At 33.8% G+C, this 11,911-nt stretch overlaps 3 protein-coding genes across 3 annotated transcripts; 1 reads left to right on the top strand and 2 right to left on the bottom strand.

Moving 5' to 3' along the window:
- Positions 1 to 40: 40 nt before the first annotated feature.
- Positions 41 to 2,897, bottom strand: LOC110699261 (clathrin light chain 2-like). The gene is made up of 3 exons (XM_021876754.1): positions 2,488 to 2,897; positions 1,168 to 1,321; positions 41 to 651 (listed from the first exon to the last, which is right to left on the bottom strand). The coding sequence occupies exons 1-3, from the start codon at positions 2,787 to 2,789 to the stop codon at positions 307 to 309; spliced, it is 801 nt and encodes a 266-aa protein (XP_021732446.1). The 5' UTR covers positions 2,790 to 2,897; the 3' UTR covers positions 41 to 306.
- A 3,020-nt stretch (positions 2,898 to 5,917) lies between these two features.
- Positions 5,918 to 6,812, top strand: LOC110699258 (pleckstrin homology domain-containing protein 1-like). Its single transcript, XM_021876751.1, has one exon. It carries the CDS (start codon positions 6,100 to 6,102, stop codon positions 6,544 to 6,546), a length of 447 nt encoding a protein of 148 aa, XP_021732443.1. The 5' UTR covers positions 5,918 to 6,099; the 3' UTR covers positions 6,547 to 6,812.
- A 2,836-nt stretch (positions 6,813 to 9,648) lies between these two features.
- LOC110699259 (30S ribosomal protein S31, chloroplastic-like) lies at positions 9,649 to 11,098 on the bottom strand. The gene is made up of 3 exons (XM_021876752.1): positions 10,877 to 11,098; positions 10,650 to 10,714; positions 9,649 to 9,979 (listed from the first exon to the last, which is right to left on the bottom strand). The coding sequence occupies exons 1-3, from the start codon at positions 11,028 to 11,030 to the stop codon at positions 9,893 to 9,895; spliced, it is 306 nt and encodes a 101-aa protein (XP_021732444.1). The 5' UTR covers positions 11,031 to 11,098; the 3' UTR covers positions 9,649 to 9,892.
- Between the last annotated feature and the right edge of the window lie 813 nt (positions 11,099 to 11,911).

Raw genomic sequence — 11,911 nt, 5'->3', positions numbered from 1 at the left:
TTTTTTTCAAAGATTATATTAGTACCCTGAGTCATCCAAGAAGATAAATAATGGAGGTTGAGATTATAAGCTAATAGAATTTGAATAATGTAGCTTTGGTCTACAGATTTCAAACATATCAAAACACCTAACAATAAATACGTCTTATATTCTACCTCATAATTTACTTGTCAAGAGTTTCTAATGGGTCAAGCCTAGAATTATGCGGCATCAATATACACAGTCTATGACGCTATATCAACATTGTAAGGGCTCAACCATCATATCCTCATATATAGTACAAAGACATTGAACACAAATCAGTCATCATGCAGCGACTACAGCTTCTGGGGCAGTTTCAACAGCTGCAGTCTTGGGGGGCTCAGCACTAGAAGTGGTGCCATTGGTCTTAGCATCTGCAGGTGGTGAAGCAAGTTTTAAATGTGCAGGAGTAGTGTGTTTCAGCTTCACAAGTATCTGCCTCATCCTTGCAAGGTCAGTTGGCTTCCCAGGCTTTGGTCCTTGGATCACAGCAATAGAAGGCTTCTTTTCCTGCTCTTTCTTTCCTCTTTTCTGTATAGCAGGAACTTCATTAGGAATGAGCTCTGCTATTGCCTTCCAGTAATTCTTGTCAGCCTCCTTGTGGAACTTCTCATGATTAGCCAGAAATAACTGCAAAATAAACACAGCATTTCAGGACACAAGTCACTATAAATTGGTATTAAAATGAAAAATCATAGTACGGAGTAGTTGCTAACAATTCACTATACCACAAAAGATTTCCACTCATTGCTTCTCGCCATCTAAATGACGAAAAATCAGAAAAATTACGCAACCTACAACTCAACACGGATTGAAAAATGTCAAGTGTCAAGAAATTCTCAACCCAAGTATTTTTGACATGAACATGAAACTGGCATGACAACTTATTTTCCACCACTAATATTCAGTAGAAACTGTAAGAACCTTAAATAAACAGTCAACTACAAGCCATTTCTTAATTTAGAAGTGCACATTTGCCACAAAATAGAAGTACTGTAAATTTTTGAAAACAAATTATTAGATAACAAATTTTCAAATATTGTGGTTCTATGCACAAACAGAGAAAAAATAAAGTTCATTTCTGAGACTTGATTAAATAACCATCTTAGACAGGCTATATATATGATCACAAAAACAAAATCTTACCTCCTCTTTCTCTCTGTTGTTGTTTTTATTGTTCTCACATGTAACCTTTCTCTTTTCATGGAAGGCCACTTTGTACTCATTTGCTTCCTCAATGATCTGGCTTAGTATTTCTTTCTCTTTTTTCTCCTTCTCTTCCAGTCGAATAGCGTTTTGCCTAAATAAACCAATTTAAATGATCACCAATTGACAATGAACCCATAAGGTGCTCATTTACCATTTCAGTTTCTCAAGAAGCTAGAAATCATATAGATATGTGTACATGGAACTTGTATTTTGAGAATTACATTGCCAAAACTCAAAACATTACACTCAATATATTAAAAGGGTTCAAAAAAGGGTTCAAAAGTGACATTTATAAAATAAGCAAGTTTCAATAAATCAATGCCTTTAACCTACAGCTGTTAGCACAACACTGCATGACTGCATGTAACAATAACATAGGGTCCGAAGCCAGTATGCATCCTGCCATTGCTGAGCTCTGAAGAGGTCTAGGGGCGTTGAGCCTACCAGCTTACATCAGTGGCCTCACTAATTATAGATTAATTAAAAATAAAACTAAGACAAATTTCATATACATCTGAAATTTGCAAGTTGTGCATTCCTTCTTCCCAATTCTATTAATCATCAGTTCCGCTCACTTCTGTCAGGATTTCATGCTAACATAATACCAAATATGGCTCACAATGCCTGTCTTAAAATAGATTGTCCTGGTTTACAATTACTTAAAAAAATCACAGTGAAGTGAAGCAAGTATAGCAACAATACAAACCCAAATCACACCCACCCCACTCCACTACATGGCTACTTTAATGATCCACATTTCCCAACTAAATACATACGAAGTATTAGTCTGTCTATTAGATCAACAAACTCAAACAACCTAGTATGTCCACTTGAAAAACATGCTCGATTCAAGACAATAAAAAGCATCCAGTCCTTAAATCAATCCATGGATTGTTGCTACATTCCCCAAATCCAAAGGCAAGTTATCACTCATTCCACAACCATTGTTGAATTACATTTCATAATTCAAACAAATTGCACAATTCTATGAACTAACACAGTCGAATTTAAGGAATTTCACAGAAAAAAGTACAAATTACAGTACTACTAATCAAATTACACTAACTGACTTCAGAAAGATTCAATTTTAGTTAAAATTTCAAGTTCAATTCAACTAAAACGTGAAAATTAACCTAAATTACAATCAATTAATCAGTTCAACACTTAGATCTCACAACAACACTCAAAATTCAACAAAATTAAGGAAAAAAAAAACTGAAAATTAATCATAATTGAAAGCAATAGAATTACACCAACCTCCGCCATTCACGAAGAGCAAACCCTTCCTCCTGCATTTCCGAAGGCGGCGGCAACACCGGACCATTCGCATCAACAAAAACTCCATCATCACCCGAATTACCATTAGATCCAAGAATATCATCGTTGCTATCATTGAAAACCACCGATTCATCAACCGATTCCTTGATTGACTCGGAATCGACGAAACTGGAGTAGCCATCAACAGCAACGTAGCCATCTTCGTCTTCGAAGGGGTGAGTCGGCCCGGATGGGTTTGAGTCGGGCCCGATTTCATCGAACGAGTCAGGGAAGGAAGACATTTCAGAGTACTGAGTTGAGTTGCTGAACTGGGTTCCTAACTCGGAGGGAAGTTGTCAGAGAATGTGGAATGGTTGCTGGTTGATTTTGGTTAGTGTTGATGAGAGAGTAAATGGGCCTTAAAGTGGATACTATGAGAGCAATTGATCTAAGCTGCACCCTTGTCTGGCTGCAACATCAGCCCACAAGCCTAATTTTAAACACGTCCGATTAAAAAAAGGTCCAAATCAAAATGAGTCCACCCAAATAACTAAACATATCTTTCAAAAGCAGTCCACGCAATTATCATTTATACAAAATCGTCTATTTATTTTTAAAAAATATAATTTAAAAATAAAATCGTCACTCTTAAACTAAAATTTCTGAAATTTATTATTCCTCTCTTTGATTTCCTCTCTCTTACAATCAAACACAATTCACTCTCTCTCCTCCAAAACAACCATGGGTATTTGAGATGAAAATTAAACGAATTCTCCCAAAACAGGTAATTTTATGTAAATTTCACTTAATTTTGTTTGAATTTATATGAATATCACTTAATTTTGTTTGAATATTGTTCGATACTCTGTTGTTCGAAATTTTTATTGGAATTGTTAAAAAATTTAGTGAAATTAAACGGATACCTTATGTTCATAAAATGTTTTGAAATGTTCATAATATTATTATTTGTTGTTCAGATGATAAATATTCTTAATGTTCTCATTTTGTCTGTTTAAGCTCGTGTTCATATTTTGAATGATTATGTTCACTTTCTAAAATGCATATGCTCATATTTTTTATGCTTATGTCCACTTTCGTTCTTAAATGCTTATGTTCATATTTTAAATCCTTCTGTAAACTTTCTGAAATGCATAAGCTCACTTTCTGAAATCTATATGTTTATAATTTTTAATGTGTATGTTCACCTTCTAAAATACTTAATTATGTTCATACGCATTCAAAATATGAACCAATGCATATGTTCATATTTTGAATGCGTATGTTCATTTTCTAAAATGCATATATTCATATTTTTAGTGCATATGTTCATATTTTTAATACTTATAATGCGTATGTTTCATAATCATTTTATTTTTTATTTCTTCAATTTTCTTATGTTCATAATTAAAGGCCGTAAATTCAATTTATATGAATTGCATGTTCACAAACCTAATCAAATTGATCAAAATTCATTACAAAATCACCACACAAAAAAAATCGAAATTCATACATAGATCTAATTGATAGAAATTAAACAAAATACGATTATAGAGGAAAGAGAAAATGAAGAATAAAAGAGGAAAAAACATAGGAGAATAATATTTTGATGAAAATTATGATCGAAATTTTGATGAAAATTTTGATTAAAATTATTATAGGAAAGAAAAGTGAAGAGAAAAGTACTACAATCAATTGTGTTCATCACCTATTACAAATTGGCAAATCACCCAAAAATTATATATGCAATATTAATCACAAATTCAGAAAATATAACCAATTAAACCAAATTACAAATCAATAACATAAAGTAACTTATATCAACAACGTCTTTAAGATTCCAATTAAATCCATCACAAATCAACGAAAATACAAAAAATGGAGGAGAGAGAAAATCTTAAAAGAAGACGATAATGTCAACCATAGTGGAGAGAGAAAATTTCAACCAAAATTAAGAATTAAGTAAAAAAGAGAAAAAAAGAGAAAAAATAATGTAAAATTAAGAAATAAGGAAAGAAATAAAATAGGAAGAAGATTGAAGGAAGGAGATGAAATAATATATACCGGTAGTACATAGTATATATGTGTGTTTGGTGTATAAAAGGGGGTATTTGATGAGTGGTGCAGCCAGCTTAAGGGTGCATCTAAGAATATGCCTTATGAGAGTTATAAATAGTAAGGTGTTTTTTTGGATTGGGCTCTTAGTACTAAATTTTCTAATAGGAACATTTTTCAATTTCAAATGTTCGAATTCTTCAAAATTGCATTGTTGATGTGTTTAATGAATTTCATTGATTTACAAATTTTACATGCGAATAATTAGAGATATCAATGAGGCAAGTTGGGATGTGTGACGGATGTTGGGTCTTTCCATCCTCGCCTAACATTGTTATACTCATCCCTAGATTAGTTATGATGGAATTGAAATTTGTCTATGTTCTTGCCTCTAACTACTTAACTAGTAGTTTAGTACTGTACATAATCTAAACTCTTATCACCGTATAACCCACCTAATACCCAATTAAGGGCCTGTTCTTTTGAGCTTCTGAGATTGTTGTTATCATCGCATTATTATCATTAATTATTATTGTTATTATTATTATCATTATTACTATTACTATTACTATTACTATTATTATTTGATATTTTTTACATTTTTTTTTTACCCTTTTTATAACATTAGAGAATGTGTTAAATAATATAAAATACTAGTTATTATCATTAAATATTAGTTATTATTATCAATTAATATTATATATTAATTATTATTATAATTATAAAATATTAATTATTATTATTAAATATTAATTATTATTATCTATAAATATTAGTTATTATTAAAAAATATTAATGATTTTTATTTTTATTTTTATTAAATTTTAATTATTATTATTATTTTTAAGCAGAGCAGAACAAATTTTAGCAGAGTAAAGCAGGACATAGCAGTACAGAGCAGAACAGAACAGTTCAAAAGAAAAGGGCCTAAGACCAACATAAAAAATAAAAAGAAAAGTACAAATGTGGCATAATAAAATAAATTTGGTACATAATAAATTACAAAAATGTGGCAACATCCTAATCAAACTAGGAGTGAGGTAATGCCATATAATCCTCTAAACTTAAAATTGCACTTCAACAACAAAAAGTAGGTATGAAGTTGGATGGATATAAATCATACAATTGAAGATTCACCTCCACCCTAACACCACAATTTTCTTCCCCATTCTCGACCCATACTAGAGCCATTTCCATCTCATTGTCGCTTTGTGGGACGACACAAGATGAGTTTCCTAATTAACCCACTTTACTAACATCCCTATGTATAACCAGATTATATTCGTTGTAATAACAATAGTAAATAAAAAAAAAAAAAATTACAATCAAAGTTTACTAACTTTGAAATTTTTTAAGCAAATGTGAAATTCATCAAAATAATTTAAGAATTACCAAAGGGCATAATACAATTTTACAATTATAAGTAAATTACTAAAGGTTCACTACAAAAATATCAAAATCATAAAGAAGTCATATTCTTCTTGAAATCCAGCCTATCAAAACCAAACCCAAAACAAAAAATCCCAAATTCCCCATTCTCTCTCCTCCCCACTCCCCTCAATGTCAAGCCTCTGGCAATCAGCTCTAAACCGGGTCCTCGGAACCGACACCGCCACCACCGGTTCAGACTACGACGGAATTGAATTCTGGACCGAACCAGAGCGAGCCGGGTGGTTAACCAAGCAAGGCGAGTACATCAAAACATGGCGTCGTCGTTGGTTCGTCTTAAAGCAAGGAAAACTCTTCTGGTTCAAAGAATCAATTGTCAACCGGTCTTCTAAACCGCGCGGTGTTATTCCGGTTTCCACCTGTTTAACCGTTAAAGGTGCTGAAGATGTGTTGAACCGGCAATTTGCTTTCGAGCTTTCGACTCGGTCTGATACCATGTATTTTATTGCTGATTCTGAGAAGGAGAAGGAAGATTGGATTAATTCGATTGGGCGGTCTATTGTTCAGCATTCTCGCTCTGTTACGGACCGGGAGATTGTTGATTATGATAATAGGTGATTTTTGGTTTGAATTTTTGATTCGATGGATGTTTGTGTTGTTGAATTGGGTTTTTTGTTTTGTTTTCTGGGTTGTATATGAATTTTTGTGCTGTTTAATGTGAAAGTGGTTTTGGTTTTTGATGGAAATTTTGATGTTTGTTTTGTGATTATGTTGAATTCTGAGGTGTTAATTATTACGGATGGTTTTGTAGGTCTACTTGTTGGATGAATATACGCAGATTAATTCTTGAGTTTACAGGTTTTAATTGTTTGTTTGAAATATAATTTGAGTTGAAATATTGCTGGAAAGTTAATTTATCAGATTATCTAATCTGGGGATCTGAAAGCTTTGATTTTTTTGCTGTTTATTGATTGGAATGTGATTCTTGTTCTTTCCTATCTTCTGAGCTGATGCAAAGAGTAACAGGAATTCTGAGCTGATGCTAAGATCATATACAGCAGTTAATTACTCGCACTACCATGATTTCTATGACCTGATATGTGTTGTTTCAACGTAGATGATACATACGCTGAAGAGTAAACAGTAAACATCAATTTTCCGAGACCATATTATACTTTGGTTGAAATGATTCTTTCGAACATGCAATGCTGCATATACTATTTGGTTTGACTAATATGATTTCTTAATCACCAAGTTTAATTTAACAATGGCCAAACACCTAAGAGCATATGAGCTATTTGGAATCCTGGAACAGAATAGGAAGCATGCATAAGGTCACAATCTTACAGTTGATATGGTAGATGAATCACTAAGTTAGTGGAGTAGTCCCTACCATAATGTTGAAAATTCTGTACGAATAATGTCAGGTTATGGTCACAAGCTCACAATATATGAACCTATAATTTTATACTGTTTAATGATGACATGTGGTTTGGAATTGCATGTTGAGGAATTCTCCAGACGCACTGCTACATCCATGCAAGTCTTGTGAACCCACTATATAGCCTGAGCAATTTATAACTACTGATGACCTTCACCAAATTTATCTATGGTAGTTTGATCCATGATCTGAGATGATTAATGATTTGGGGATGAATTGAGATGATTAATGATTTGGGGATTAAGAGACCGGCTTATCAATATTAAAAACTACAAATAGCTAGTCATAGCAAGAACGTCGTAAAATAAGTTATCTACGTGTATATCAAGTCCTTAGAAGAAACATTGAGGGGGAAAATAACATTAATGAATTTTTTACATGACGTTAGTCACCCAAGTGTTGCAGAGTAGAGGCCCATCCTAGGAGGGGGAGAATTTAGGAAAATATCTCTTAGAATGAGCAAGGTGAGATTCAACCTTTGACCTAAAAGTCAACCAAAAAGTCAAAGAGCTAGTTAAATGTTCTAGTCTCCTATCTCTTTTTAGTACGTAGTATCACTTGTATGCATCTAATTAACAAAATACCTAATGCTTTTGATCGAAAGCTTAAAGGCTTTCCTTATACGTTCATTGACATCTAGGATAATTTGGGTGCAACCAATCACTCATATTTTATTATCTCACTAATGAATTGAATATCAGCTCAACATGAGTGGTTTCATCTAATGTAATCCAACAAAGAAATTTGCTTCTCATGCATGCCTGCATAACATAGTTACAAAGATGTTGCAGAAGGCTTAAAAGCTCCCTTTGTAGCTATCCTATGCGAGTCAGGACTTTACATATTACATATTTACATACGCAAACGTTTGGAGCTCTTTAACGAATGACTTCTTGTTGAGGCTAAAAAAACCTCATGTCAAGATTAGTTGAACTATTCGCATTACCACGTTATTATAACGTTTCCCAGAGTTCTTATACATGTGATCTGCGATTATAAAGGAAAGATTTATTTGGTTAAAGGATACTGTTGGCTGTTGCCATCAAAATATAGAGCTTCAGGCTTAAGGATTTATATCAATTCAGAGAAACAGTGTCCAAAGATTACATAGCCTTATAGAAATGAGGGGCTTAAAAATTGAGTGCAACTTTGTTCTGTAACACAGATTACTATCACTAATTATCTTGTCAAAAGTGATAATATTTAGCCTTTTATAACTAAACTTCATGGTAAGAGCTTATAACACTCTGTATGCAGGTAAAGGTCAGATATGAAGAATGATGTTTGGAGGGAAAAATAATGCAGTGGGAACAAGTAAAATTCAGAGAGGCTTCCTACTGAATTGCTGATTACAGGCTGGTAGTGCACATCATGATTTCACAACCAGTAATTTGAAGGTTTCAACACAGAGAAACAGACAAAGTGACAGGATATTATCTACAGTATTATCCATCCCACAACTCTCTAAAGCAAGTATTCATTTGGATCCCATGGCTGATTCATAAATGACATAGCCTTCATGGCGTAAGATGGCATACATGACAAAGCATTAGCCTTGGTATGAGTATCCCTTCTAGGTTGGCAATGGTGCTGGCTTAGTGTTAGAATCCAACTCCTTTCTTATGTATTCTTCTTCCTTTTTACTTTTATTTTCTTTATGTATTGTCTTTAAAGCCTTTCTTTTAAGCTTTCTAAGTTCTAGGTAGAATTATTGTGTTACTGTATTTTCAGTGTTCACTAGTAATTCTCTATGTAATTAATATAAAGCTCTTTAGGGAGCGAATGGTTGAATGAATCAAAATTCCCTACCTGATTGCATATTGCTTTGTGCATTTGTGCTTGCCTTGTTTTAAAGCATCCCCTCCAAACCAAGAGAACCTCAAAAGACACCCTCATTGTCGTCGGTCCCGCTTGTGCCCGCTTTGAAATATCGGCCGTCACAAGCCCCGACTCCGCACTCGTTGTAGACATGTGCGTCCTTGAGATACACCTGGTCCTTGTTGTTGTGTGCTGACGTACCCTTTCCACTCTAGGCTTGCGTCCTTGTCGCCAAAAGACAAGAACGCGCCGCACAACCCGGTGTCAAAACACTCGGACCGTGACACTTAGCCACAAAAGAGAAATGCACTCACGGCCTCAATTAGTGTTTTTTATAACCAGATTTTGCATCAGCAAAATCATCCTGAATCGAAGTTGTCAAAAATCGCAATGTTGCGACTAACAACCTTAATTGATGTTTTTTCATAAAAGTTGCAATAAAATAGACTGCTGCCATCAGCTAACAAAGCAGACTCAGCTCAAAAGGCTTCGATAAGTCCTTATATATAACAAGCAGTGGAAATAACCACAATATCTTCCAGAAAAAAATAAGGTTTACATTGCCATAAAGAGCTAAAAGGTTTTGAAAAGTGTACAAAAAATTACATTGACAACTCAAGAACCATCCTGCTACCTAACAGGTGCGAAGAGGGGCAAGGAATACCTCAACACATTCTATTCAGAATCAACATATATTTCTCATCATCATTCCTCTTTCTCAGATGGATCCCCTTTGGGAACGATTGGTGCTTTTGGAGGGCCTCTTCCCTTGTTCTTGTTCTTAGGTCTCGCCTAATATTACACATCGAGCAATATGCGTGAGCACAAAAGCTAGTTCAATTCAACTAAGCAAGATAGCATTATAGTTCAAACTAAATCCAGGTCTTGTCCTAGTTCCTAAATTCATCAAGAATTCAAGATCACTCGCCAACACAAGAATAAGAGAGTAAAATTCAGTTTCATATAACTAGATTTCACAACTCAAGCCTTTAATTTGGTTTCACAAATTACTCACAAGTCCAAACAATAATTCCCTTAGAAAACACAAATCTATAACAAAAGAGTGAGCAACAACAAGTTACACTCATGTATCACTTTCTTCAAGTAATTGATTCAAAATTACCAAGGTAAGAATGCATAAATCAAAACAATCAAGACTTTGCCTTCATAAAATTTCTTCTGCATTGTCAATGTTGTACTTGTACCTAACTTCCAGTACTGTTTAACTTTGGGACACTAATTGTGCAATCAAGTAAACAACTCATTGAAACCGATAAATTTCAATAAGATACTCCATAAATGATAATCCCAGAAAATATAGTCAAATCGATGGTGTAATTTGAACTAGTAATGTGACAACTAAACACGGACCGAATTAATAGGTTTTGATACACTACTACAAACACAAGACCAATCAACAAAGAAAAAAAAGACAGAGAAAGAGCGAGAGATATAAACTGACATTTCCGAAAGAGTGGTTGAAGCGTTTGCCTTTGGCAGTCTTCTTGTCACCTCTGCCACAGTAAACTAACACAAAAATGGAGAAACAAATTAGTAATCGAACAGAACAATGGAGGAAAAAAGCGAATTAAGCTTAAATTTAAAGAAGAAACGAAAATTAGGGTTTCCAATGATGAATTTTGGGGTAAATTGAATGATTGATTAATTAGTTGAATGCGAAGTACTTACTGAGTGGCAGTGGTGGAGAAGTGGAGACGGAAGTAGAGAGAGAAACAGTGGAAGGAGAGGAGAGAGAAAATCCAGCGATGGAGTGAGAGTGAGAGAAGGAGAAAGAGATAGAGTGGGTCGCCATGGAAGTGGTTCCGAGCAGCAGTGAAGCCATTGGAGAGTTTCAAGATAAGAGAATTTGGATAGGATCTTTGCAAGAGGGTTACTCGTTAGTCGTTACAAACTCTTATATAGGGTGCTTACGTGCTTTATTAATTTTGATTTGTATCAAAATTTTAGGTGTGGTTTAGTTCACATTGGAATTAGAACTTTCCATGAATTGTTTGGTTAACAGGAAGTAACCTATTAAATTCCTATTATCTAATTCATGGGGATTTTCTAAAATTGTTTGGTTAACAATGAGGGAAGTAACATTCTATGGGAATTTCAACTTATCTAGGGGGGGTTAGGTAAGTAAGTTCCTATATTTTGTGGGAACTCAAAGTTTCTAGGAAGTTCAACTTCCCCCATTTCACCATATTTTTGTCAACCAAACACATAAAACTCTCAATTTCTAAGAAGTTTCACTTCCCATGTTTTTTTATGTCAAACAAACAAGCCATTAGTCTTATGTAAAAGTTCGCTCTAATTTATAGAACTCATTATTAGAAATTATTTTTATTAATTAAATTTGATTTTTCACTTACTCATTTAAATCTAATTTTATTTACTTGAGTTGATAATGTATTGATTTGATTTAGAGTTTGTTTGAAAGGAGTTGTTCAAGTCCTTTTGAATTTCTCTCTATTGATGAACTTTTTATACTATGAGTACAGTATTTATAACAAATATCTTAATTTTAACATGAAACCGGAAAAATTAGGTTGAGATGGAATGAGACTCAAAGTATAACATCAACTCGGATAAGTTTGTGTACATGTTATTATCGAGAGTATAGCATCTTAGAGGTTAATGCTTAGTGGAGTTGTGAAAATCGCCCAATTCCTACAATACACAAGCGAACCAAGGTCTCAAACAATAGATCAAGTTGATCAC

The sequence above is a fragment of the Chenopodium quinoa genome, unplaced genomic scaffold (genome assembly GCF_001683475.1).
Source record: "Chenopodium quinoa cultivar QQ74 unplaced genomic scaffold, ASM168347v1, whole genome shotgun sequence".
NCBI lineage: Eukaryota > Viridiplantae > Streptophyta > Magnoliopsida > Caryophyllales > Amaranthaceae > Chenopodium > Chenopodium quinoa.
This window is presented reverse-complemented; position numbering and strand designations above follow the sequence as displayed.

What these genes read in the sequence shown, in the direction of transcription:
- LOC110699261 (XM_021876754.1), bottom strand. Translation starts at nt 2,789, where the DNA reads ATGTCTTCCTTCCCTGACTCGTTCGATGAAATCGGGCCCGACTCAAAC. An exon ending in GCTCTTCGTGAATGGCGGAG is followed by an intron (nt 1,322 to 2,487) that starts GTTGGTGTAATT and finishes TGGTTTATTTAG; the next exon opens with GCAAAACGCTATTCGACTGG. An exon ending in ACAACAGAGAGAAAGAGGAG is followed by an intron (nt 652 to 1,167) that starts GTAAGATTTTGT and finishes TTTATTTTGCAG; the next exon opens with TTATTTCTGGCTAATCATGA.
- LOC110699258 (XM_021876751.1), top strand. Translation starts at nt 6,100, where the DNA reads ATGTCAAGCCTCTGGCAATCAGCTCTAAACCGGGTCCTCGGAACCGAC.
- LOC110699259 (XM_021876752.1), bottom strand. Translation starts at nt 11,030, where the DNA reads ATGGCTTCACTGCTGCTCGGAACCACTTCCATGGCGACCCACTCTATC. An exon ending in TTCTCCACCACTGCCACTCA is followed by an intron (nt 10,715 to 10,876) that starts GTAAGTACTTCG and finishes TTTTTGTGTTAG; the next exon opens with TTTACTGTGGCAGAGGTGAC. An exon ending in TCAACCACTCTTTCGGAAAT is followed by an intron (nt 9,980 to 10,649) that starts GTCAGTTTATAT and finishes GTGTAATATTAG; the next exon opens with GCGAGACCTAAGAACAAGAA.